At 42.0% G+C, this 27,254-nt stretch overlaps 1 protein-coding gene across 4 annotated transcripts in view; it reads left to right on the top strand.

Moving 5' to 3' along the window:
- Positions 1–27,254, top strand: part of PPP2R2B (protein phosphatase 2 regulatory subunit Bbeta) — a 512,334-nt gene that overhangs the window by 28,882 nt on the left and 456,198 nt on the right. The window contains exons 1-2 of one of the 4 annotated variants that reach the window (XM_045492878.1): positions 23,047–23,239; positions 23,360–23,437. In XM_045492878.1, the coding sequence (XP_045348834.1) occupies positions 23,388–23,437 (50 nt within the window). In that variant the 5' untranslated portion in view covers positions 23,047–23,239; positions 23,360–23,387. Of the gene's footprint in view, positions 1–23,046; positions 23,240–23,359; positions 23,438–27,254 lie in introns of those variants that run through there. The other 3 variants (XM_045492850.1, XM_045492897.1, XM_045492888.1) reach the window with 3 other exon arrangements.

Here is a 27,254-nt window from a genome sequence, read left to right as displayed (position 1 = left end):
AGCAATCTTGCCTAATATACATAACAGCAAAGAACCATATGGCAAGTGCCATAGCAAATATGTGAGCCAAATAAAGTAGAAGTCCAGGGGATAGAGGGATTACTCCCCAGAGTACAAGGGGAAAATGTACAGTACACTAAGGAGAGAAGGTGACACTAGTCATTTGAGGACTCACCACCCCTGAATTAATCTGAACTTTGTAATGATGTTGATTGTGAGCGAACCATTTCTACCTTTTTAGGATCTGGCCACAAAGCAGAAACATAAGGAAAGACAAATTGGGATTTATATCAGAGGACTGATGCACAAAAATCTATCAATCTCAAAATTGACTTTGAGTATCTGCTATGTTTTTTGTTTGTTTGTTTGTTTGTTTGTTTGTTTTTACTGTTTTAGAGCTAATGTAGTTACACAAGATAAGACAGATCTTTATAAAGGCTTTTTCCCATCTACAGCCCATCTCCCTTATTCCAAAATTTCTTCGGGGAAACATTTCCTCCTCTTACTTGGTTCAGGTGGTTGGATGGGGCTGAGCACCCACTTGGAGGTCCAGCGTGAGCACATGACTGAAGCTTATTCACTGCAAAGCTACCTACCCTGCGACATACAGGGTAGGTGTGGCTGGAGAAGGGCCGTCTATTTTCCTCTGGATTTGTTGTTGTGAGGATGTGAGCACCAGTGACCTGTCCACCTGGAAACATCAGAGAGGGAAGTAGATCCTAGAGATACAGAGACTGGACCCTAAGGGTATCTTTTGAGCTCCTGGATCCAGCTGTCCTTGTCCTAATCCAGGACTCTGGGTTACATGAGCAATTAAATGTCTTTTTTAAAAATGTTTATTTTTGACAGAGAGAGAGAGAGAGAGAGAGAGAATGTGAGTGGGGAATAGCAGAGAGAGGGGGAGACACAGAATCTGAAGCAGGCTCCAGGCTCTGAGCCATCAGCACAGAGCCCAAAGTGGGGCTCGAACTCACGAACTGTGAGATCATGACCTGAGCCAAAGTCAGATGCTTACCCGACTGAGCCACCCAGGCGCCCCTGAGCTATTAAATATCTTTATAGGATTTGGAATCTTGGTTTTTTTGAGTACCATTTTCAAAGATTAGTATTTTTGGAATGCCTGCTATATTTATGGTACTAAAGTCAGACTGCAGGAAGTCTATTAATTGGGAAGATAACTCTCACAAGCATGAAAAAATTAGCGAATATGATGATAATTGTTTCAGAGAAGGGAAACATCATTGTGAGCCAAAGGCTTTAGGAAGGAGGTGGGAAATGAACTGAAATATGAATTTATTTACCCATGTTTCATTTTTTTAAGTAAACTCCATGCCCAATGTGAGGCTTGAACATAAGACCCCAAGATTAAGTGTCCTACGCTCTACCAATGGAGCCTGTCAGATGCCCCATACTTCATTTTTTTTTTTTTTTTTTTTTCTGAAATACCTCAGCAGAACATACTGGGACCTTTTATTTAGAGCAACACTGACACACGTCTGCTCAAATAAATTAAAGTTCCAGTTCTCAAGCTACTCACTTGGCAGGAAAAACAACTTTATTCTTCATTTTAAACATAAGGAGCAAAAGAACACAAGAGAAAGAGAGGGTGGAAAATATATTTTTTTCATTTATTAAAATATAATAGCTGTTGTAATTGGATAGTGGTCATAGTAGCCATGATAGTTGAAGAAGGAGAAGGAATTGTAACAGTGGTGATAATACTAGTAGCAGGGATGTGGTGTTGGTAGTAGAGATCATATTGGTTGGTGGGTTCCCATTACTCGCTTAGCTCTTTGTGTTACGTAGCTTACATAAGCCTCACAATAGCCCTAGGAAGTTGCTGTCATCCACACGTTCATTCTGGATCTGAGGCCCAAGACGGACAGATGAGATGCGGTGGTCAAGATCACAGACCCCAAGTTTAAATCTGTGCCTACCTAATCTCAGACCCTACTACACTGTCCTGCCCCATTTCTGATTGTAAAGAGTAAATATCCAATATGTGTATAAAAAACTATAAAGGTGCATGGAAGTTTCCAGAACTCAACTGGGAATCACCTGAGATGGCTTCTGAATGCACATCTGGGCCCTGGTGACACCAGGAGCAGGCCCTGAAGAGGAGAGCATCCTTGGAAAATGGATTCACAGACGGGAACCCTCTTGCACTGTTGGTGGGAATGCAAACTGGTGCAGCCGCTCTGGAAAACAGTGTGGAGGTTCCTCAGAAAATTAAAAATAGACCTACCCTATGACCCAGCAATAGCACTACTAGGAATTTACCCAAGGGATACAGCAGTGCTGATGCATAGGGGCACTTGTACCCCAATGTTTCTAGCAGCACTTTCAACAATAGCCAAATTATGGAAAGAGCCTAAATGTCCATCCACTGACGAATGGATAAAGGAGATGTGGTTTATATATACAATGGAATACTACTTGGCAACGAGAAAGAATGAAATCCTGCCATTTGCAGCAATGTGGATAGAACTGGACGGTATTATGCTAAGTGAAATAAGTCAGTCAGAAAAGGACAGATATCATATGTTTTCACTCATATATGGATCTTGAGAAACTTAACAGAGGACCATGGGGGAAGGGAAGGGGAAAAATTAGTTACAAACAGAGAGGGAGGGAGGCAAACCACAAGAGACTCTTAAATACAGAGAACAACTTGAGAGTGGATGTGGGGGTGGGGGAGAGGGGAAAGTGGCTGATGGGCATTGAGGAGGGCACCTGTTGGAATGAGCGCCGGATGTTGTATGTAAGCCAGTTTGACAATAAATTATATTTAAAAAAAAAAGGAAAATGGGTTCTCAGTCTTAATTCCTTCTTAATATATACATTTAATACTTCATGAGAATTGTTTATGCACAGGAAGTTTGGGCACAAGTGCCAGGCAAATGGTTCATCACCATTTTTAAATTTGAATGCTTTCTGGAGTGCAGTTTATGTGTTTTCCTTGAGAAATACACATTGAACAGGGAAATGATGTTTTGCAGACATCTCTTACCCAGTGAGGCTGAGAAAATATAATTGAATTTCATCTTTTTTACTTATTTGAGATCCCCTGCTTAATGAGCATTTCCAACTTCACTGTGATTTTTAGGTTCTGATTCTAGTTGTAGTACATGACAAGTAAGATCAGAGAGAATGTATTAAATTGGATTTGTAATTGCTCAACCATCTCAGTGGCTGTCTCTTGCAATTAGTTTTAATACTGTCAGTAATGAGGTTTGGGTCTGGGAATCTGTTTTACACTCTTGCTCCTCTAGACTGGTGATGGTGGGGTCTTTCCTGTTGGCTGCCATGCCCTCCCTGCTCCCTGTGTATTCATACTATCTCCATGATGTGGAAAAGTTGGCCAGTGAGACGCCCTATTTCTAAGCCAAGGCGTTTAGGGGAACTCAGTAGGAGAGAACATTTCAGGAGATGAAAACAATGTTGTCGAGACCCGAATGTGCTTGGCTCTGTGGATCCCCAATATATTGGCTGCATGTGACCTTGAGCACCATACCTAGACTCGCTCAGCCTCAATTGCCACTTCTGCGGAATGGGGTAGATTAGTACCTATCTCTTAGGGCTGTGAGGAGGATTAAATGAAATCATGCTGGCTACACAGTCAGCAATTGGTAGAGATAAGTTGCTACCATCATCGGCATTATTTTTACTTCAGGAACGTGGAGATGTGAGTTTTTCAGGTCATCCCTTAGGACAAAGATGCTGCCTTTTGCTTCTGCTGAGGTACCTGAAGGCCAGAGCCAACTGATGAGTCAGGCACTGAACCCAGCAACAAAAACCCAGAAGGGCAGAGAAGTTTCATTCCCACAGTAACTGAGGGAATGAAAACATGACTATAGGGGCAGATGCCCACTGTTGTGTGAATCATTCCACGGGGCGGTGGAAACAACAACCAGGAAGATTATCCTCTTTTCCATAGCCTGCAAATTGGTGTGTCCATGCCAGTGTTTCCTGTGACGGTTTTAAACTTCCAGAAGGCACCTTTTCCTTTTTTCTGAAAGCAGACCAAATATACATCATATATATAATGAATGCATAAATAAATAGTCCTTTGGGTACAGTGCCCAGCAAACAAGTACTCAACCAATAAGACTATTGCCGATGAATTGGAACAGAAAAAAACATCTTAAGTTAATTAGGAAGGTGCTATGGACTGAATGATGTCTCCCCAAAATTAAGTATTAAAGCCCTAATCCCCCAGTGTGATATATTTAGAAATGTGGCCTTTGGGAAGTAATTAGATTGGGATGAGGCCATGAGAGTAAAGCCCTCATGACCGGATTAGTGCCCCAGTAAGAAGGAATCCCAGAGGGCGTGCTCTGCCCTCTCCCCCACCTTGTGAAGAAGCAGGGAAAAGGCAGCCATCTGCAAGCCTGGAAGACGGCTCTCACCACCACCCATCGGTGCTGGCACTTTGATCTTGGGCTTCTAGCCTCCAGAACTATGAAGAATAATTTCCTGTTGCTTAAGCCACTCAGTCTATGGTGTTTTGTCATGGCCCCTAAGCTAAAATAGGTGGGTTCTCTGCAGTCACTGATAATAGGTATAATCCCTAGATGGTCCAAAGAGAGGAGACCTGGAGAAGGAGGCAGTGTGTGAGCTTGAGAGGTGGTGGTTCCTGACCTCGCCCTGCAACAGCCGAGGCCTAGGATAGGGGTAGAGGCCCTGGATTTTAAACACGTTGTCTAGTTTCTTTTGATGTGTGGCCATGTGTGAGTTACTGGTCAGGTGGAAAGTACCATCTGACTTTAGGGTGGAACGGACTCAGAGGGCAGACTCTGCCAGTTGTGTGGCCTGAGTTGTGTCATCCACGTTTCCAGGAGACTTTTGTTTCCTCATCTTGTAGGAGAGGGATACTAGTAATGTTAACGTTGGTTGGGGCCCACGCCTTCTAGGTACTGTGGAAACGTTGACTGCATTATCTCATTTAATTCTCACAGCAACTTTTATTTTTATAGTGAGGAAAATTGGGAGAAAGAGAGAGAAACTATATGCCTTGTTGAAAAACCCACAGCTGGTAAATGCCGAGTTAGACACAAAAGACAGGCTGATCCGATACTGGAGCTGCGGTTTCTCTGAGGGTTTGTTATGTTAATTTTCGAGGGCTGAGACTGGTTGCTGACATAAAGTAGTTGTTCACTAAATTACAGCGGTTATTTTTATCTCGGTTGAATTAGTATCAATTGTCTCCATTATTGTTATTTTAGACAGACCTGGGATTCAAGTTTGGGTTTCCTTATGGGCTGCCATGGGTTGGTTATACGGCTCCCATCAAGATCAGCGTGTGTTCTAGGAAAACAGGTGCTTCTGCTCTTTCCCAGATTGAAACAAACTCTTGCAATAGGTCATAGAGCGGTCAATTAAGGCTTGTAGTTCTGGAATCAGAAGACTACCAGTTACCGGTGAGTTCCTTGGGCCTGTTTCCTCATCTACAAAAGGTTTCCGTGATGGTTACTCTTTGATGTCAACTTGGCTGGGCTAAGGGGATGCCCAGATCACTGGTAAGCATTATTTCTGCTCACGTCTGTGAAGGTGGCTTTGAAAGAGAGTAGCATTTGCATCCCTAGGCCGAGTAAAGAGCACCCTCCCCAATGCAGGTAGGCGTCATCCAGTCCACTGAGGGCCTGAATAGAGTGAACAGGTGAAGAAAGGGCGAATTCAATCTCTGCTTGGGGAGCTGAGACATCCCTCTTTTCCTGCCTCGGACCCTGACACTCCTGCTTTTTGGACCTTCTTACTCAGACTGAGACCGATATCGGCCCTTCAGTTGTCAGTCCTTTGGATTGATTTACACCACCAGCTTTTGGGGCCTCCGTCTTGTAAACGGCAGATGATGGGACCTCTCAGCTTCATCACCATGTGAGCCAATTCCTATAATAAATCTCGGTCTCTCTCTTTCTCTTTCTCCTTCTCCCTCTCTCTCTCTTCTCATATTGGTTCTGTTTCTCTGGAAACATAAAACTTAATAATGATTCTGTTCTAGGAAGATGGTTGAAGGAATTAAATAAGAAAATTAAATAAGACAATTCCTGTAAAACATCCAGAATGGTGCCTGATCTATTAAGTACTCAGTATGTAGTAAAGTTGTTTATCATTTTTCAGGAAAGTTCTTGGACCTCTTTGGCTGACCCTTTTACACAGATGAGAAAAATTTAGGCTTAAAGCTATCCAAGCTTGCCTTTGATTTCTATTCTAGAATAGCAGAAAATCTGAAGCACTATGTATATGACCTTATATTATGTAGCACATTTCCCTGAGTTGAGGCAGGATGGTGTCCAGGGAGGGCCAAAGCAGGCACCCTGCTCTCTTGCCAAGAGGGCTCTTTCCACCTCAAAAGTCTAATTAGGGCCTGTAGCTTCCCCAGCCAATCTACACTCCCTGTTGGGCTACGATTGAACCACATTCCCATTGTATTTGGGAATAATGGACTCCAAACACTACATGAAAGTCTCCTGTATGTAGGTATGTACAGGTATATACAGGTATACAGGTACCTCTCAAGTGAACAGAAATGTGCACCAAAGGTTAAAGCTGGAGGAGTCTATGAATTGAACCAGACAAGTAAGAGCTCAGAACCCATAGAGTATGAAGCCTGAGCTGCCTTCATCTGGAGGGCTAGGCTTTGTGTCTTTAGCTTTTATAACTCAAAACGTAAGTCTCTGTGTTGATCATTCATTAATCACAGCCACTGTTTATTGGGAATTTGCTGTGTGGAGACACGAGGCTAAGAGTGATGTATATACATCACTCTTGCTTCTAATCACTCTATGAGTAAGTACTATTCTCTCCCATGGGGAGACCAGGAAACAGGCCTCGTGACTAAGTAATCTATACTAGGTGGCACTTCAAAGGTATAGCAGAGCCAGAAATTGAGCCCATGAGCTGTTAGACCCATACTTACAAAATGTGAATTATGGTTTTCTCAGAAAGTTTTCAAATTTAAGATTTTTATTTTATTTTTTTTTTTATTTATTTTTTTAAATTTTTTTTTTTTTTCAACGTTTATTTATTTTTGGGACAGAGACAGAGCATGAACGGGGGAGGGGCAGAGAGAGAGGGAGACACAGAATCGGAAGCAGGCTCCAGGCTCCGAGCCGTCAGCCCAGAGCCCGACGCGGGGCTCGAACTCCCGGACCGCGAGATCGTGACCTGGCTGAAGTCGGACGCTTAACCGACTGCGCCACCCAGGCGCCCCAAATTTAAGATTTTTAAAGTTTACTTTATTCTCACGTGGTATTTCTTATTACACACAAAGACCCTTTTCTCCCCTCTCTGGCAACATGCCTTGTGCTTATTGTGAAAGCTAATGAGTTGACTGGAGTCACCTGACAAAAATTTGCTGTATAGACAAGCCTTGCCCACACACAGCTCTTGCTTCCGGAGAGGGCAGCACACGGTGCCAATATCTAAGAAGATATCATTTCTCTATGTGGACACACTAATGGGAGTGCTGAGCAATCACCTGGAAAATGCAATCGATGCCAGCAGGCAATAAGAATAATTTAAACCAATAAACTCTTTCCCCTCAATTGCATGGTTTGGTGTAGGGTTTTCTTTTTCTTTTTGTTTTGTTTTCCAACGGCTGAGCTTTCCAAATAATTGTTCCATCTGTCCACTTCACTTTGCCTGAGTAATCACAGCCGGAGGGGAGTTAGAAGTCAAACGTCAGACATGCAGGGAAAAGTAATGCGTGGGAGGCTGTGGGAAGAGAGATCATTGTCCGTCCTCCTTCCCTGCAGCTGGGCCAGGGATCTGGCAGTAAATTACAAGCCCTGCTCGCCCCAGGGAGGAAGCTACAGTTTAGGAATGGGGGTTGGGGAGTGATTTGGGAGACCCCATTGTAGGGAGTGTCAGTACCAGGATCACGAGTGCTTAGGGATTAAGGAGGCAGGTCATAGCCCAGCCAACCCACGAGATAAAGAGCATGGGGACAGGAAATAAAAACCAGAGCACTCGTAACAGCTTTTTGCTGTGCCATTTACTCTGTACTGTCCTTGGCTGGACACTGTTATGGGCTTTATTATTTTTATCTTTCCAATAGCTGGGTTTCATAGATAAAGAAACTGAGGCCTAGCGAGGTCAGGTAACTTGCCCAAGACCACACAGCTGTAAATAGCAGAGCCAGGATTTGAACTAAACCTGTCTTCCTCCAGAGCTCTTCCTGTTAGTTGCTGCTCCTGGCCACTGTTAAACCAGAGTGCTCACCAGAGGTGAAGGCAGACTCTTGAACAGGGCGAAGGTGAGCCCAGATTATAGAAGCCTCATTACTATTCATTCTGTGTCATTTTACATGCTTTAGAAGTAAAAATGAATTAGATCCTCAGTTTACAGAGGCACAGAGAGGTTAAGCAACTCACTGTATCACAAAGCCAGTAAATAGTTTAGTGGAGGATTTGAACTTGGTTCTCTCGAACCTGGTGAAAGACTGTGCTGTGCAATGTTGGGCAGTCTCCTTTCTTTCATACTGTTAACTTCCGGATTAGGCAAATTCATGAATTCACTCCGTCTCTTATAAGCTATGTTCCAAATAAATAAATATAGGTTTGTAAAAATGCTATATGAAACAAGGTTAAACAGATTTCTAAAACGTAAGACTTCTTTCAGCTTCTAAACCACTAATGATGCCCATTGTAAATATCCAAGGCAGGGACGTGGTAAGAAGGATGCCCCCAAGTTATCTGACTATAGAACAGTTTTTCTCAGATAAAGGTCATCTAATATATCTAGCACGGATAAGATTTTAACTCTATTACCCTTGCCCTTGTGTAATGGGATGGAGGGTTTTAAAAATACTGGCACTGAGGGGCGCCTGGGTGGCGCAGTCGGTTAAGCGTCCGACTTCAGCCAGGTCACGATCTCGCGGTCCGTGAGTTCGAGCCCCGCGTCAGGCTCTGGGCTGATGGCTCAGAGCCTGGAGCCTGTTTCCGATTCTGTGTCTCCCTCTCTGTCTGCCCCTCCCCCGTTCATGCTCTGTCTCTCTCTGTCCCAAAAATAAATAAATGTTGAAAAATAAAAATAAAAACAAAATAAATAAAAATACTGGCACTGAAACTGTTGACCTCTGAATACCTGGACCTTATGTCCCCCTAATTGCCACCCCAGGGAACTGGTGAGTCTGTCTTCATTGCTCTTCTGCTACCCCAGGACACCCCCTGCCCCCCACCAAGTTCAGTCTTAGATGCCCTTAGTGAACCATCTCCTTCTAGGTCCATTGATTCACACAGAGATCATTCTAGTTTGATAACATGTGACTAGGAAATAATGGATTTGTTTATTTTTTTTTAAGTTTATTTATTTTGAGAGAGAGAGAGAGAGAGAGAGAGAGAGAATGCATGCATGAGGATTGGGGAGGGGCAAAGAGAGAGGGAGAGAGAGAATCCCAAGCAGGCTCCATGCTGTCAGAATGGAGCCCAATGTGGGGCTCAATCTCTCAAACCATGAGATCGTGACCTCAGCAGAAATCAAGAGTTGGATGCTTAACAGACTAAGCCACCCAGGCACTCCTAATGGCTTCATTTCTTAACCCATCTTATTAAAGTGTTTTTGAAAAGGGAAAGTCAGTACAAAGAAATGCCTCTTAATGGTGGCATTCTACACATGAAGATCAGCTTTTCTTGGAGAATGTGTTGCAGGACCCTTCTGGAACTAAAATACAGGCCACAGCCTGCCCTGACTGAAGGGAAAGCTAGCATGTGGATGAGTGTTCCAGGGTGTAATGTCAGAGGCACAAAAATGTATGGCTGGAATGTTCTGGTGGGTTGGGTGAGACTATGGAGGAACCCCACAATGAATTTTCAAGTTGATGTGTTAGAAAACTTGAGTTAGGCAGCCATGGTGCCATTTAAAATCAAGGAAAGAATTCTGTGGTATTTTATTTTGGAAATAGATCTTTTTGTATTCTCCTAAATTCTGTAATAGTAAAAAAAAAAGTCAGCATCTGATAACCTTAAAATGAAGTGAAGGTACGATTTGAACCAATGGGAAAGAGAAAGTACCACTACGATCGTATCTGCATGGGTCCTTCCACTGGTGCAGTTCTTTGGTTCTCTGACTAGAAGTTTCCATTGGCCCAGAACCTACCCCGTGGAGGTGTTGGGAGGACTCACTGCCTCACACTTTCATCCATTCACCTATTCGTTAGTTACCAAGTGCAGGCTACTAGTCTGGCACTGTGCTTGGTGCTAGGAACACAGTGGAGATAAAAAAACAACAACAAAAAAACCTATCACTGCTCTCAACGGACCACAATATAACAGGAAAGATGGCTGTCAATAAATTCATGCATCCTATTAAATCATATAGCTTTATCATGGAGCTAGGAGTCACAGCAGTGGCAGGTGCTGGTGTCTAATGCCTATTTTAATACCTGGTAGGCATGAAAGCCTAACCTATACAAAACACCTCCCATTCTCAATTAGTGATAACTCCATTTTTCCAGTCACTTGGGCCAAAGATATCTTAGTGTCCCTCTTTGTCACTATCTTTCTTACGTACTCAACATGCAACACTCCTCACAACCTTCACTGTTCCCATTCTGGTCTATTTCTCTGTGGATGATTGCTCTAGCATCCTAACTGGCCGTGTTTCTGTTTTCACTCTTGTTTTGTATACAGCCAAAGTGACTTTTTAGCTTAAAACTCTCCAGTGAGTTTCATTTATTCAGAGTTACATGGTAGAAGTCCTTTCCATATCCTGAGTATTTCAGCCCCCTCTGCCCACCAGCATGGCCTCTCTGTCCTTGCTGCCTGCTGCTCCCTCTGTGGTCATAAAGTGTTTCCTTAATGTTTCCCCAACATTCCAGGCACTTACCAGTCTTAAGGATTTTGCATAGGCTGTTCCCTCTCCCTGGAATGACCTTTCCTAGCTGTCCATCTCACTTCTCTTGGTCTTTGCTCAAATGTCACTTTGAGGGGACTCACCTGACCTTATATAACTAGTTTGTATATGAACTATACAAACTAGTAGATTTTGTCCTCCTTAAGCAGTGTCTTTCTGTTTTGCAGAACTTATCCCAACCTAACTATCTATCCATCTATTTATTTATTTATTTGCATAACTTTCCATCTCCTAGAATATCAGTTTCATGAGAAAAGCTACAGCCTTGAACATAGGTGGCCCTCAATAAATATTTGTTGAGCACTTTATTAGGTGAATAAATGATGCAACAAATAGCATCACGTCAGCCCTAGAGCTTGGAGAAATGGCCCAATTCCAATGACATTCTGCTCACTTCATCTTTCCTGCCATTGTAATCGTCCTTCCTCTGATTTATGACTCACACATCTTCTTTGGCACCAGCATGTAGGAGACAAAAAGTAGAGTGTTCCCTGCACATTGACATCTCCCTTAGCAGCTCCTCTCCCTGTCTATGCTCCAGAATCTAGTTCAGTGGGGTTGTTTCAGCAGGTGAGCTATGTTGTTGTGGGGCTATCCCTGTGTCCTGTTGTTTCAGGAGACACTTTCCAGCAGCCTGGGCTCCAGTGAGAGAAAAGGTCTTTCCTTGCACGGAAGCAGTGTGACCTGGAAGAACAAGCATGAGAGGGGAAAAATTTAGGTCATCAAAAAGAGAATTGCAGGTGTTTCCTTTCTTATGCCCCTCTGCCACCTTTTGTCCTTGGCATGTGTCTAGTTTTTTTTTTTTTTTTAATTTTTTTTCAACGTTTATTTATTTTTGGGACAGAGAGAGACAGAGCATGAACGGGGGAGGGGCAGAGAGAGAGGGAAACACAGAATCGGAAACAGGCTCCAGGCTCTGAGCCATCAGCCCAGAGCCTGACGCGGGGCTCGAACTCACGGACCGCGAGATCGTGACCTGGCTGAAGTCGGACGCTTAACCGACTGCGCCACCCAGGTGCCCCGGCATGTGTCTAGTTTTAAGAAAAATCAGAATTTACTATTTTGCCATTACTAATGAATGCTTTATTTACCAAAGGAACACTGAGATGCCTTTTAACCAGCATGCTCTGTCACACATGTTGGACAGAATTTGGGTTGTAGGAATACCGTCTGCTTTTCACACAACATAGGCATCTACTGGAGAAGACATGAGGTGGAAAGCCTGAGTTCAGGCTCATCAGACCTGATTTCTGATTGTAGCTTTGCCACACTTGGCCATTTGACCTTGGCAAGCCTTTCACCTCTCCATGCTTTAATTTCTTGACGTGTAATCACTTAACCCAAGGGGCTATAGTAGGGACTATGTGAGCTGTGCTTCTCTTGGGCCAGTCACAAAGCAGAGCCCCACAGTAGTCACTGCAGACTAGAGAACATGTGTCATGTGTAAAGGGAATTCAGCGGTCATGTTTTTCCATTTCTGTATGCATGTTCCTGCTACATGTATATGCCTCAATGGGTATATACATCAGGCAGAATTGTCACTTTGGTACAAGAAGCCGATATTGGGCATGCTTACCTGCTGTGCTCTGGGCAGCTGCCAGGGGCTGCCCTAGGATCCTGGAACACATTCAACTGTCCTTCCCTTGCAGTATTTTCCATGCCCGCAAATTCTGAGTTTTCGCTTTCTGTTTCTGTTTGCTGTCAGAGCATTATTTTAGCTATTAGCTTAGCAGGTTCTAATTGCATCTGCTTTTTTCCATAGCAAGAAAAGAATGTCCTGAAAGCGGGGGGGGGGGAGGGGGGGGAGGGGTGAGAGGTGGTGGTGGACAAGGTTAATAGGTAAGGCTGCCCAGATGTCCTTTCTTCCCATTTTGATGTGACGCTGTTTGATTTCCCTGTTAGCAAATGTGCTTGTTGCCTCCCATCTTCCCAACTTCTTGACCATTTTGTTCCTTCAGCAAGAAAAAAAAAAACACCAAAATTTCATTTGCCATAGAGATTAATTGAATTTATGGCAACTGTCACAAAATAAAATAAAAACGTCACAAATAAGGATATAGAGAATCCTAGGATTTGGTTACCTGTGAAGTTTTGAAAAATTCCTCAAGGCATTTATTTGCAAATTGGACTCCATCTGCATATTTCATAAGCATAATACAAATGTATTATTTATCAGGTGGTCTAGGCATGCCTTTTGAGATGAATGGTTGCAAATTCAACCTTCATTTAAAAATCTTCATTGTAAATCCATCCACCCCCTCCCCCAACTTGTAGGGAAACTGGGCTTTTCAATTCTGCTTTTCCTAATCTATTCAAAATACTCAAGGCTCTACTCGAGGAGTGATCTTTCTTAGCATTGCAGCCATGTGGATTTGAAGAGAATGGTGTCCAGTATATAAAATTACAAAATAATTTTCAATGGTAAAACTGCCTACTCCCTTTGGGCAACACTCTATTTGCTTTTTCCATCACAGCAATACTAGCCCAAAGATGGTCTTGCAAGCCTTGAAGCAGAAGTATGATCTCATACCCAGGCGGTTTCATTTGTCAATGAGTCAAGGCTCAGGAGTCTCCTGCCTTGAAAATTTGTCTAACCTTTATGTACAGGGCTGAGAAGAAATCCAGTTTGAGCTGCTCCTGGTTGCTGTTGGTCTCATACCCTCAGAGAAAAAAACCACTCCTGCCAGATCCAAGGCAATTGATTGGTCAATAACTGGCACAGGAGAAAACAAGATTAAATGAGCAAGGATTGTTTGGCTCTTTGCCACTTGTGCTTTATAATTCACCATCCAGTTTAAGGGAAGCAGTGCAGTAAATATGACAGCTCTTTTTTAATATGTTGCCCTCTTTTGGGAAATGTAATTATAGACAGAAAATGCTGGGAATGGAGGAGTATTTGCTAAAGCATCTATCAAGTCTTCTTTTTTGCAAGATATTTTTCTTCAGGATGCTAGAAGACACTTTCATCCTTGTAGGGCCACATGAGGTTCCCTGTGTTCTAGGGGGTGTGACACTGGTTCAATGACAAAGTACTGGCCCTATATTCCGGCTCCCTTCTGCTTGCTTATCATATGTGTCTGAGCGCTGGTTTAGATCCTGTGGGAACAACTTCCTCTATGGGAGTAAAGGGCTGCTTCTGCCTCTATTCTAATCCAATTAAATAATCACTTCCTAATCTTTTAATAGGCGCCAAGAGGTGTTTTAAGTTCTAAAGGTGAAAGCATAAATAAAGCACAGGTATTGCCCTTGAAGAATTCAGAGTCTATAAACAGAGGCGTAAATAAAGAATTGTAACACAGTGCTATCCGTGCTTTCATGCTTGACATTTTGGCTAATGGTTGAAAGTGGTGAGCTAGAAGATGAGTAAAATGGATTGTTCTGAACTGATTTACCTCTTAAAATCTAAAAATGACTGCTTTTTATTGTGGCAGAAATAGAAATTGTGTAATTATGCAGCGGTAACATCCTCTTTCCCATTTGTATATGGAGGATTGGATTCAGCTGTAACTGAAGAAAGAGTATCTCTCACAAATCAAGTTTTGTTTGGTTTGGTTTGGTTTGTTTGTTTCTGCTGTGAAAAGTCAGAGACTGACAACTGCTATGCCGGTTCAGTGGCTTGAAGACCAGGGTCAAGGTCTCTGTGATCTTGTCTTTTGAATGCCAGAAGTCTGCAATAACTCCAGTCATCACACATGACTTCAGAAAGGAAAAGGTGGAGCAGTGGTAAATGGGAGAAAAGCAGCAGGTGTATTATGGATTCATACATGTTTCCACATACTCCTAGGAGAAGCAGATAAGAGTCATATGGACAAGTCTAGTTGCAAGGGAGTCTGAGGTTATAGGTGTTTTTGTTTGCTTTTGTTGTTGAAACAGGGGAATCTGTCGATACCTAGAAGGAATAGATGGATATGACATAAGCAACCAGGTGTCCCTGGCACACCACTTTGCCATAAGTACAAAGTAAAGATAAAAAAAAAATGGAAGAGAGAATGATAAACTATCTGAGGAGATAGAGTCTACTACTGGAAGTGAGTTTTGGTATAGAAACAATAATCCTATTGGAAGCCAGAGCTATATCATAAATGGTTTTTATTGTGCACATAATTTTAAAGTTAGTTTCATATAAGTAAAGATTCTTCTCAACTGCCTAGTGTGATAGGATGAGAATCAAAATACTCTTGTCTCTAGAAATAGTCTTGTACGGTGACTTAAATTTCTATGGAATTCTGTAAGAATTTTTGAAAGAATCTCTTAGAGTGCCGTTCATTATAAATAATAAAATAGTGACTTTTGGCTTAGAAGAGTTGGTTTCATTGGCAGTTGTGTTTTCTGCCTTTTTCAGAAAACATGAGAGAGTGATATGCAATATAGACACAACTGAAGTCACAGGAATGATAGGCTGCCACAGTGGAAGGCAGGAACCTTCTAAGGCCAATGAGTGTTTTGATTGGATGGACACTCTAGCTGGCAAAATAATTCTGAAAGCATCTGATGAAAGGGCAAAGAGTTATGAAATATAAACATAGCCTGGTGCAGTTCCTTTTGTTTTTCCTCACTAATGAGTGACTGTATAGAACAAAATATCCAATGGTTAAAAGAAAAAAAGTGGAGAGAACAGATAAACCTGGTCCAAATATCAGTTCGGTGCTCAGTGAAGATCTACTGAAGTAGATCCTTGAACCTAGAGAAGCACTTTAAAGAATGTTACTTTAGTTTATTGGACTTCTGCTTCTGACCAAGATGGAATAATAGGGACTGTGACAAATAAACCCTAGAATAAGATAGGTGAAGCAGTGACTTTTGAAACATTTTGGATATCAGACAATGAAGGACAGTGGTCTCTCAGGAAAAACAAAACAAAACACACACACACACACACACACACATATGTGTGTGTGTGTGTGTGTGTGTGTGTATATATATATATATATATATATATATATATATATATATATATCCCACAATTGCCCCCAGCTTACTGCCTTGAGGGAATTCCCAGGCTATGGCACAGAGGAGAGGAACTCAGGCAGATCCCAGAATATTCTCTGAATTGAAGAGGTGGAACAGAGAGTCAGACCAAGGAAGCTATAGTTTGCAGGGCAAGGAACTGAAAAGAAGACATATGCACAGAAAGAGAACTCCAGGAATGTTGAGAGGCTCCACATCAAGTACTCAGCAGAGTACTGATCAGTGTATACATATGAAGAAACTATAGGAGCCATCCAAGAGGGTTAAATTGAACAGTACCCAGTGCCTATACAGGGCTAGGAATAGCGCCTGTTCCCATCTGCCAAAATGAAACCTCATAATTCAAAATCAAGCCTGTCAAAATGACATGCTATGAAGTACTCATAAAGGTGTGGCCTCAGTAGTGAGAATAATTGGCTTTAGACTAAAGTGAGCTCTGGTGCTGCCTAATAAATCTTAAAATCAAGACCTAAAAAGATCACACTGTTTCCAACTTAATTACTTCCCAGGAGAAAGATAAAAAAAATATTTATAGGAAAACAAAAATATATTACACATGACAAGGTAAAATTCACAGTGTCTGTCATCCAGTAAAAAATTACCAGGAAGGCAAAGGAGAAGGAGAATATAATCTATAATGAGGAGAAGGATTAGTTGAAATCCAGAACTGACACAGATGTTAGAATTAGCAGGCAAGGACTTTAACAGTCATTATAACTCTGTTACATGCATTCAAAAATTAAGTTGAAACATGGAAGAAATAAAAGACTGCTCGCAACCAGAGATAAAGGAAAAATTTAAAACAGCCAGAAGAAAAGAGATGTATACAGAAGAAAAAAATAAAATTAACAGCAGATATCTTGAAAACAATGAAGCTTCATCTTTAAAGTACTGAAGGACAAAACTTTGTCAACTTACAATTCTATACCCAGTGAAAATAGACTGTAAAAAAATTTTGAGACATACAAAAGCTCAGAGAATTATATCCAGAAGACATGCATTGTAAGAAGTATTAAAAGAATTTTTCAGTCAGAAGGAAAATGATACAGGTGGAAATATAGATTTACCGAAAGATATTTAGGGCACCAGAAGTGGTAACCTTATGGTAAAAGTGAAAGCTTTTTTATTATTTTTGAAATCACTTTAAAAGATAATTGGCTATTTGAACAAAATAATTTAAAAAGTGTGAGGATTGTAACACATAAAAGTAAGTGGTGGAAGATTATATCATGGAAATGGGAGAGGAGAAATGGAAATATACTATTAAGGTTTTGTACTATGTATGAAGTAGTATAAAATCACTAAAAGGCAAGCTGATAATTTAAGTATACTATGAAGTCTGTAGCAAACATTAAAATAAGAAAACTAAGAAGTGTAGCTCAATACTAATTAGATTAAATAACATCATGAAAATATCCAGCAAACCAAAAGAAGGCAGTAAAAGTGGAGAAAGAAAACATGAGGTGCCGTGTGGCTCAATCGGTTAAGTGTCCGACTTCAGCTCAGGTCACCATCTCACAGTTGGTGAGTTTGAGCCCTGCGTCATGCTCTGTGCTGACAGAATGGAGCCTAGAGCCTGCTTTGGATACTGTGTCTCCCTCTTTCTCTGCCCCTCCCCTGCTCGCACTCTGTTTCTCTTTATCTTTCTCAAAAATAAAATAGAACATTAAAAAAAGAAGAAGAAAACAAAACTCAGAAAAAAGAAAATAGAAAACAAGATAATAGATTTTAACCTATGTCAGTAAGCACAATAACTGTTAATGTTATAAAGACTTCAATAGAAAGGCAGAGATTCTCAAAATGGATTAAAAAAAAAAACAGCGCAGAAGTAGATGCTGGCCACAGGAAACACACTTTAGCTATAAAAACACAAATAGGTTGACAAGATAGGATGCCCCGGGTGAGAATTAACAACAGTATTCTTATTTTCTCAGTATCTAACATACAAATATTTACATTAGTCTTCTTGATGATGTTTGACACCTGTATTTCCTTTGTTTTGTTAGAGTAAGGCTTCCAGTGAGGCATATTGCAGCATTATTACTTCTTTGAGAGTGTAAAACTCCTTTTCTTTATTCATCAAATGAATTCTGACACTGCAGGATCAAGAAAGCAATAAAGAATGAGCAGCTGCACTGTGTCGCTGACAGCCCAAGATTTCCTCACTCAGGTATCAAATCACCTCCATAGGTCTCTACTGTTGCTACTTTCCTATTAATCAAAGTATCACTTTCTTCAGGTTAGTTCATCTTTCTTCTATCAGATGGACTGTTGAAACAGTGAGTTTAGCCAGTTAACAGTTTGCTTCACTGTCTTTTGAATTCAGCCAGTGAATTAAATAGAGCAGAATCAAGTCAATGATGATTTTACTATAATATCTCTAATGGTTGATTCACTTTGGTGCAAAGGAAAGCAAAAGTTTGATTTAAAAGTCTGACCTATTTATTTTTGCTGCTTGCTCCTGTTTTTCATGAGCTCACTGTCAAGCTGGGGACATAGAAGTAACCGGTATTTATTAAACACAGTAGGAATTGTTAAATTCGAGCAATATACAAGGTGTTAAGGGAGGGAGTGAGAAAGTGAAAGTCTCTCTTTTATTACTTCAAGTATGGAATCCACTTGTTTGTAACTGTCTCTGGTGCAGCTGTGTCTCTTTTTGAAATCTGGCATCTTCAATAGAAAGATTTTCACACCAAGTTTGGGCTGGTATTTTATCAACATACCCATTCATCATGAGTGCCTGCCTTAAGTTCTCCTGCTATCATAACAACACACTCAGAGAGGATGGCATAATTATAGGCTCCTTCTAAGTAGTTGAATATACATCTATAGCCCTATAGCATAGCCAATTTCAAAACACATTCTTCTCAGAGGAAATTTCTCTGGGCAAGGATCACCTCTCTCTCTCCCTCTCTCTGCAGAGAGGAGCACATTGCTGATGCCAAGTCCATGAAAACAACTCTTTCCAGTGGCCTCCAAATCAATAAGGAGCTTTATTTGCTGCGTGTCACACCCTCTGTTCATTGTATTCACACAGCCGAGCTGGCACAGATGAGGTGGCATAAAGGCCAGCCTCGACTCTGAGGGGCCCTGCTGGGGCAGTACAAGGAGAAGAGCCTGTGCCGGGCATAGAAGCTCTGGGATCAGGCTCCCGAGGTGCCGTCATCTCACTGCATGGCCGTGCCTGCTCTGTGCCTCAGTGTCCTCTGCTTTCAAATGAGGCAATTAGACCAAATGATCTCTAAGGTCTAATCAGATTCAGAGATCAGCTATTACACATGATGCTAAGAAGAAGACAGGTGTATGCCTTCAGTGGGCTGACCTCCTGGCCTTTCAGTAGATGAGACTCAGGACCTTCCTGAGCCATAGTTGTAGGGAGAGAGGAATGAGCACCTTCCAAGATGTATAGCCACTGTATCTGCTTCAGCCTCCTGGTAGAGAATGTTGCTTATTGACACTGTTACCATAGCAACTGGAATGTCATTTGGCACTGGGGTTTAGGGAAGCTGTCAAGGTCTGTAATTTAAGAGAAACAAATTTTCCTTCCTCACTGTCTCAGCTTAATTCTCTCTGCCATCCACTTTAGCAATCAGATACCCTTCCCTAAAGAGCATTCATTAAATCTAGACAGACATCTCACCAAACCATTACCAAGAGAGGTAGCTTGGAGGTAAAAGGAAATCTGGTATAAGAATTAGAATTGTCACCTTTGAGTCCTAAGTCTGCAGACACTGTGTTGTGAGTTCTTTCTCACCTTGGAACTTTGCTTCCTGATCGGCCACATGGTAAAGATGGACTGTGTATTCTCCAAGGTGTCTTTCAGCCCATATAGTCAAGCCAGAGGTTTGCAAACCAGTGGCACAAAGACCATATTTAGCCTGCAGATGTGATATGTTTGCCCTATGGTGTATGAGCCACACAGTGCTCTTATTTGAATTGATTGGCACCATTTAAAAATTGGGAGTTTTCACATAATAATCCTGATTTCTGGCTTATCGTGGAAAACACACAGCCAGTTCGATAGCACTAGGCTAGACTCCTCCTTGGCATCTTTCAGCTGGATCTAGTAGCTACCGCCCCCATAGGCCTGTGTCCTCCAGGGCCCACCATCCCCCGCTTCCACAGCCGATCATGGACACAGATCAAGTGTCTGTTCCTCTGGGTGTCCCACTCCTGGCCGGATTGTCACATGAACATTTGAGTTTGGCGTTTGAGTTTCCACCTGCTGTTTGGCACTTTTAGGACAGAGATGGCATAGCCCAAACTCTCTTTACACCATTGATGGCATCATTTAGCACTGATCTCGGTGGAACAGAAACTGGGTCCAATCCAAGACTGCCCTGGACAAGAAAACTGACAAAAGCTTAGGCTGCCTTGATTTCTCATACTAATTAATTGAGCTCTGATCAACCGAGCTCACAGCCCCAGGCAACCTATCCAGGGGTGATGCTCAGAACTGTCACAGGTAGTGAATTGGTCACATGATTCCTCTGTGACTCACAGAAAGTTGGTAATTTTCTGTAACTTGATTTTTCAAATCTGAAAGAAGTTGATTTCACATGTAGGCAAGGTTCCTTCTAAAGCTCAAATTCTCTGAAGCAATATGAGTACCCTTTCATAGGCTCATCTCAATCTGCCTAGGGGTATGTGTGTATGTATGCGTTTGTGCATGTTGTGTGTTTATGTGTGTATGTGTGTCTGCTTGCTTTCAATGTTTTGTGGTCAGTAAAGTTTCTACACCCAGAATCATAACTAATGATATAAAGGACTGTGCCATGGGGTACCTGGGTGGCTCAGTCGGTTAAGCGTCCGACTTTGGCTTAGGTCATGATCTCATGGTTCGTAAGTTCAAGCTCCACATCGGGCTCTGTGTTGACAGCTCAGAGCCTGGAGCCTGCTTTGGATTCTGTGTTTGATCTCTCTTTCTGCCCCTCCCCTGCTTGCACTCTCTCTCTCTCCCTCTCTCTCTCAGAAATAAATACTAAACATTAAAAAAAAAAAAAAAAACTGTGCCAGGAGGACAAAAATCAGGAAGAACCTTATCTGTAGCTGATAGCTCCCTATGAACAGACATAGACACAGTTCAATAGCAGGATTGGCAGTTGAAAAGAGGGCCAGTGAGAGCTCACAGGAAGACTAAGAAATTATCAGAGAGAGTCTCATGCTGAAATCCAAGGCTAGAGCAACAAGTAGAAGAAAGGATCAGCGGTAGGGCAGTGGATGTGGTCTTTCTATGCACTAACAAATGCTGCCAAATGCCTTCCTTTTTCCTCCCCAGATGCTAATTTTATTGGGCAACTTTAGCCTTGTGTACTCTGAGAGGAGATATCGGTTTTTTAATAACTGATGTGGGAAATTGTATTCCCACTCAGCCCTCTGAATGCAACTCCAGTTGAAACCCTGTTAAATGGGCAGGCTGACCTCAGCACCCTGGGAGATTGGGATTCAGACAGCCTGGGTGGAAATCCCAGTTCTTCCGCATCCTTGGCACGGCCTCAGATGAGTTAGTCACACTTCCTGAGTCTCTCTTTACCTGTAAGATGGGGTTAAAATTGGGCCCTCCTCACTATTTGTATGGGAACGGAATAATCTATGTACAGTGCTTAGCACGGTGCCTGCCTTATAGCAACTAACTGAAAATTTCTCAGCTGATGTGCCTCTTCGTTTTCACTATCGAACATTTTAGAATTTTTGCCAATGATAATAACATCCTTTACTAAGTTGCTTGACTCTGCTAAGCCCTTTTAGTATCTATAAAAACGGAGAGATGGGTACTATTACCGTTACTGCCATTATTTTTTTTTTTTTTTAATTTTTTTTTTTAACATTTATTTATTTTTGGGACAGAGAGAGACAGAGCATGAACGGGGGAGGGGCAGAGAGAGAGGGAGACACAGAATCGGAAACAGGCTCCAGGCTCTGAGCCATCAGCCCAGAGCCCGACGCGGGGCTCGAACTCACGGACCGCGAGATCGCGACCTGGCTGAAGTCGGACGCTTAACCGACTGCGCCACCCAGGCGCCCCACCGTTACTGCCATTAAAGAGAAACATCTCCTCAGGCTTGGGAATTTGTCCGAGGTCAGAGCCAAACTATAGACCCCGCCTGACTGCAAAGTGTATATGCTCCTAAGGGATGATGCCACATGGCTTCCTGCAAATGTGAGGTGACCAACAGTGAGGAAAGTGTATAGGGATTGGATCTCTTCTCACGTAGCTGAGTGAGTGAAGGTTTCCACAGAGTTCAGTGAAAAGTCTGTCATTGACAGTGAGGATGGCTCCTGTGTTTTGTGTGTGTGTTTTAAAAGGTCAGTTTGGTTTTTTTTTGTTTTTTTTTTTTAATTTTTTTTTTCAACGTTTATTTATTTTTGGGACAGAGAGAGACAGAGCACGAACGGGGGAGGGGCAGAGAGAGAGGGAGACACAGAATCGGAAACAGGCTCCAGGCTCTGAGCCATCAGCCCCGAGCCTGATGCGGGGCTCGAACTCACGGACCGCGAGATCGTGACCTGGCTGAAGTCGGACGCTTAACCGACTGCGCCACCCAGGCGCCCCAAGGTCAGTTTGGTTTTGATGCTTGATTTTTTTTCCTATGAATATAACCATTCTCAAACTGGTAGCCTCTCCTAAAATTTGACGATGCAATATTCCTTTTTATTTTAAAACCTCACAGAATTGAAGGAACAGCCAGGCTGTTGAGAAGCAAACTGGCAGGATTCAGAAGTGTTCTGAAAAGGACTTTTTCAACTTGATATGTATATTAATGAATATATTAGTAGGTGTATCAACATATGTATTAGCATTGGATTCATATATTTGTAGAAACCAGAAGCCAGAAAATTTAACCTCACCAATGGCTGGGTTCAGATTTGAAGCAGAAATCCCCATGGAAGGAAAGAGGCCGCATTTGTCAGGACTGCCTCCACAGTGCTGTTAGCCACCCCCGCCCCCATCCCCAACCTGTTTTCGCTTTCCTCTCCCCTCCAGTCAGCTCGGACTTTGGCAAGCCGTCAAGAAGTGAACAAGAGAGATGGACGTTCTGAGTATCTGACCCCTTACTGGCCGTTCAGACAGGCAAGCTGTGAAACCAGTTAAAAAAAAAAAAAAGTTGCCTTTCTTTTCCTCTCTCCCCTCTAGCGAACTGCCTCTTTCTCCTCCCCATCGCCACCGAAGGAAAACAATCGAAAGCATTAGTATTCCCATGAAAAGGGGCAGTCACACAGGGTGTGACTGCAGGCCGGCTCCAGGACGCTGCCAGGGGCCAGAAGGGACGAACTCCAATTGCTCCAGCTCCGAGCAGTCCCGGCTTGTCAGATGGAGGAGACAGAGCCCTGATTCACCACCGCAGGACGTGCTCCTTACAGACCGGCCATCCTCCCAGCACTCCTTAGGGTCTCCTCTCCGACGCCATGATACCTGGTGTGCAAGTCTACTTTTAGAAATGCATAGCTTACACGACGCGTTTCCTTTCTGGTTGGCCTCTTGAGGACAACAGGGAGCTCTTACCTAACCTGAAGTGTCTCCTTGTGTTGTTTTCAGGAATTGGGGCACTCGCCCAGGACACACTATGGTGCTTCAGCCAAGTGAAAGGCACAATCGAGATCGGAGCCACGGAAGGTAGGAGAAGCTTCCTCTGCTCTTTGCCTTTGCTTCCTTGGGGGTTTGTGCTGGTTCCAGATTTGAAAACATTCACCTTTGTGTCCACGAATGGAAGGCCCCACACGTCCCAGAATAGCATTCTGAGCTCAAAATAGATTTAATGATTCCTTTCTATCCTTTTATTCTTTTGAAGCTTATTTTATTCCCACCAATGAGGCAGCACTGAAATGAACTTTCAGTGAAATAGGTTTGCACAGAGAGAGGATAGACCTGGGCAAGTGGTGTTTCGGGATGGTCGGTCAGGTCTGGAGAAGTGTGACTGCAAAAGTGGCTGGATGGTCAGATGGTAATCTCTTCCTTCCCTTCTCTGTTGAAGAGCCCTTGACTCTTTATACATGAAGCATGCAGGGAGAGTGAGGAATTCAAGTCTAGTCATATAAACTGTGGTTCAGTTGAGTCCCAGTATTAGTACATAACTTCCTTTTCTGACTCAGTAGATTTTTCTATTCCAGACACTTTATTTGGGATAACGCCTTCATTTCCCTCCTCCTGAGGAACTTGTTTTTCATCCTCTTCACCTTCTTCCCTCTTAAGCCTGAGGTTGGAGACCTCCATGACTCTCGCAAAAGATGTCTGCATTTGAAAATAGCTGAATGATGGGGCGCCTGGGTGGCTCAGTCGGTTAAGCGTCCAACCCTTGGTTTTGGCTCAGGTCATGATCTCATGGTTTCGTCGGTTGGATCCTTGCATTGGGCTCTCTGCTGGCAGTGTGGAGCTGGCTTGGAATTCTCTCTGTCCCTCTCTCGCTGCCCCTCTCCCAGTCATGCTATCTCTGTCTCTCTCAAAATAAATAAATAAACTTAAAAAATTAAAAAAAAAAAAAAAAGAAAATAGCTGAGTGATAGGCAATTAGAAGGAACCAGGATGGGACTGCTCGGTGTTTTAAGTCAAGTTTTAGCTGTTGTAGAGGAATGAAGTAAGGGTGCCTGAAACAGATTGCATTGCACTGGCAATATGTACAGATAACCAGGTGTGGTATAAGACAGGTCTAAAGTTAATGTCAACGAATGAGGAAGTGAATAGTTGACAGGGTTGAACTTTAATATGGAACCTAACAGGCATAGATGCATGTGGAATTTTAGGTCATTCTACAGCATTTTAATTCTGAGTAAAAAATAATTTGAGTAAAAATTATTTTGAGGAATTTGGGGCAAGTATTTTATCTGCAATTTTGCTATAATTTATTTTTAGAAACCCAGTATGATGGTGGATACCTGCAAACCAAATGACTTAACGTTTAAAGGGTGAGAGAAGACACAGTAAAATAAGTTAATAGCTAAATCTATAAAATTACACTATTGTATGGCATCTTCCATCTTTTAGAAGCACTATAAACTGGGGCTTTACAAACACTTCTCATAAAGCCTGTGGGAAGCAGACAAAGCAGGCTTTATTTAGGCCCATTTTATGCTCATCTAACTCCAAATATTTTTGAGCATCTTCTATGTGACAGCGTTGTCCTAGGCACTGGAGATGAAAAAGGGAAGGGGGGAGGGGGAGAAGTGACTTACTCCCTAACCTCATGAATCTTAAGAAAACTGAAGCTCAAGTTAATCATTTGATTTAAGTCTTGGCCATAATTCAAAATCATTTGTGCCTTTTAAACAAAAGAGACTTCCAGGTCCACCTAGAGTTACTGAGGTAGAGGTTTGAGGACCAGAAAGATACAGTGTGTTTTAATGAGCTCACCCAGATGATTCTAATGCAGTGGGCTGGGCTTTGGGGACCACCAGTCTGGCTGACTTCTTCCAGTTATCCATTATGCTCAGACTCTGGGCTTAAATATTGTGTTTGTGACTGGCTCCCCCCCCGGCTACCTCCCCCCGCCCCCCCTCAATTACAATGATCTGGATGGTACTCAAGCTATAGCTCTTACCAATCCATTACTCACTAGGTGGCCAGTGGTCTGCTAAGTGCTTAAGAGAAGTTAATAAAATAATGTCAGCACAGCATCTACCACAGTGCCTGACACTTTGAAAGTACTCAATATTTGTAAACTGTTGTAAGTATCATTATACTTAGATCTTCAGTTTAATTCAATCCCCATGAAAACCTAATGAGAGGTAGGTATTTTTATTCCCACTTTACCTATGATGAGGATACTGAAGCTAAACAAACACACCAAAGACTAGGTTCTTTGCTAAAGGTACCAGACCGACTGAATGGGTGAATTAGGTTTGGACCCAGCCTGGAGGACTGCAAAGCTGGAGCTCTTTAAACATTGCTTTGAAGTCAGAGATTCTTACTTAGTAGTTTGGAATGAGGCCCAGGAATCTGTATCTTTCATGCATGCACTGAGATGATCATCGGGGATGCAGGTGAACTGCAGATGCACTACCATGGATGCTGCCCATAATAAATAAGCAGCTCCCTTAAATTAACTGTTCCCTGAGTCACAGACTCAGAATGACACTCACTACCATCTTTTGTCTGGAAACACCACTTCACAGTAGTGAATAAAGCAATACATGTTGTTTAAGAGGAGAGTCAGATTGGACACTAACATACTGCCCCTGGCATCTAGGTTCCCTGGCCAGCATATCTTTGATGTCATTTAACTTACACTAATGGTGCCTCAATGACAGTTGAGTATTTGTTGAGTAAACTAATGAATGGCTCTCATTTGATAAAAATCAAAGTTCTTAAAAACCAGGCCCTTTTTTTCACAACTGGCCTGCTCTACCCAGGTTGGTTTTCTATACTGATCAAAGTCGTTAAAAATGATTCACCTTTCAACTTTCCCTTCTACTTTGCTACTTTGCTTATTTCTGCTAATGGTGTTTCCATTCCATTTCTTCCACTTTGTAGCTGGTGACCTTGACAAAGTCGCTTAATGTCTCTGTGCTTAAGTTTCTTTGTATGTCAAATGGAGATAATAATACAGATATCCATTAGGATGACAGTGAGTGCTAAGTGAATAGAGTTATGTATCTAGGTATATATCATATACATGATATATATATCGTTCATATAATCTTATGTATATAATGTAAATATAAATATATACATATAATACATACAGTGTCTAGATTGTTCTAAGATGCTCGGATTGCATTATCTGCTCATATGGTATTATAAAAGCAGGGCTGAGGCTAGGTGAATTGGCAAAAATAAAGATAAATATTTTAATGCAATATTTTTTGAAAGCTAAAATTAATACAAAGAATTCATGGTGAACAAAATATCAGAATATTGCATAAAGACAGGATCAGTGTTATGGATTTATTTTTCCTTTACTTTATGTTCCATTATGGCTCAGCATGTCATTGTTATTGCTAATGCAATTAAATGTGTATCTTGAGTATCAGCTAATAGGCTAGGATTTTTCACATTCCAAAATTTTCAATAGGACAGTAGATAAGTAATACTGTGTGTCCAATAAGAAACATAGAGTAAGTGCTTATTGGATCCAAAGCACTGCCCTATAAAGTGAAAGGGTTATTAAGATAAATAAAATAAGTTCTCAAGGAACATACCATTTAAAGGGAGACAGGAACTGGTACATAAGAATAAGGCATTGCATCAGTAAAAAGAATCCAAGGAAAAGGGGGCTAGAGGCAAAGTGCTGTGACTCAAGTCTAAAGTGTTTTGAGTACAAAAGAGGTAGCAATCTCCTATATCTGGGTTATAAAGACTTAATGGGAAGAAGTCATTTAAGACAGAACCTAAACAATTTTTTAAAAATACAACAGTTATTCTGTTACATTTCTGATTACTAAAATGTATGTTCTCAGTCTAGAGAATTTTAAATAGAACTTAAAAAAATCAGAAAATA

Source organism: Leopardus geoffroyi, chromosome A1 (genome assembly GCF_018350155.1).
Source record: "Leopardus geoffroyi isolate Oge1 chromosome A1, O.geoffroyi_Oge1_pat1.0, whole genome shotgun sequence".
Classification (NCBI taxonomy): Eukaryota; Metazoa; Chordata; class Mammalia; order Carnivora; family Felidae; genus Leopardus; species Leopardus geoffroyi.
The sequence above is the reverse complement of the archived record's forward strand: the minus strand, read 5'-3'. Positions and strand labels throughout refer to the sequence as shown.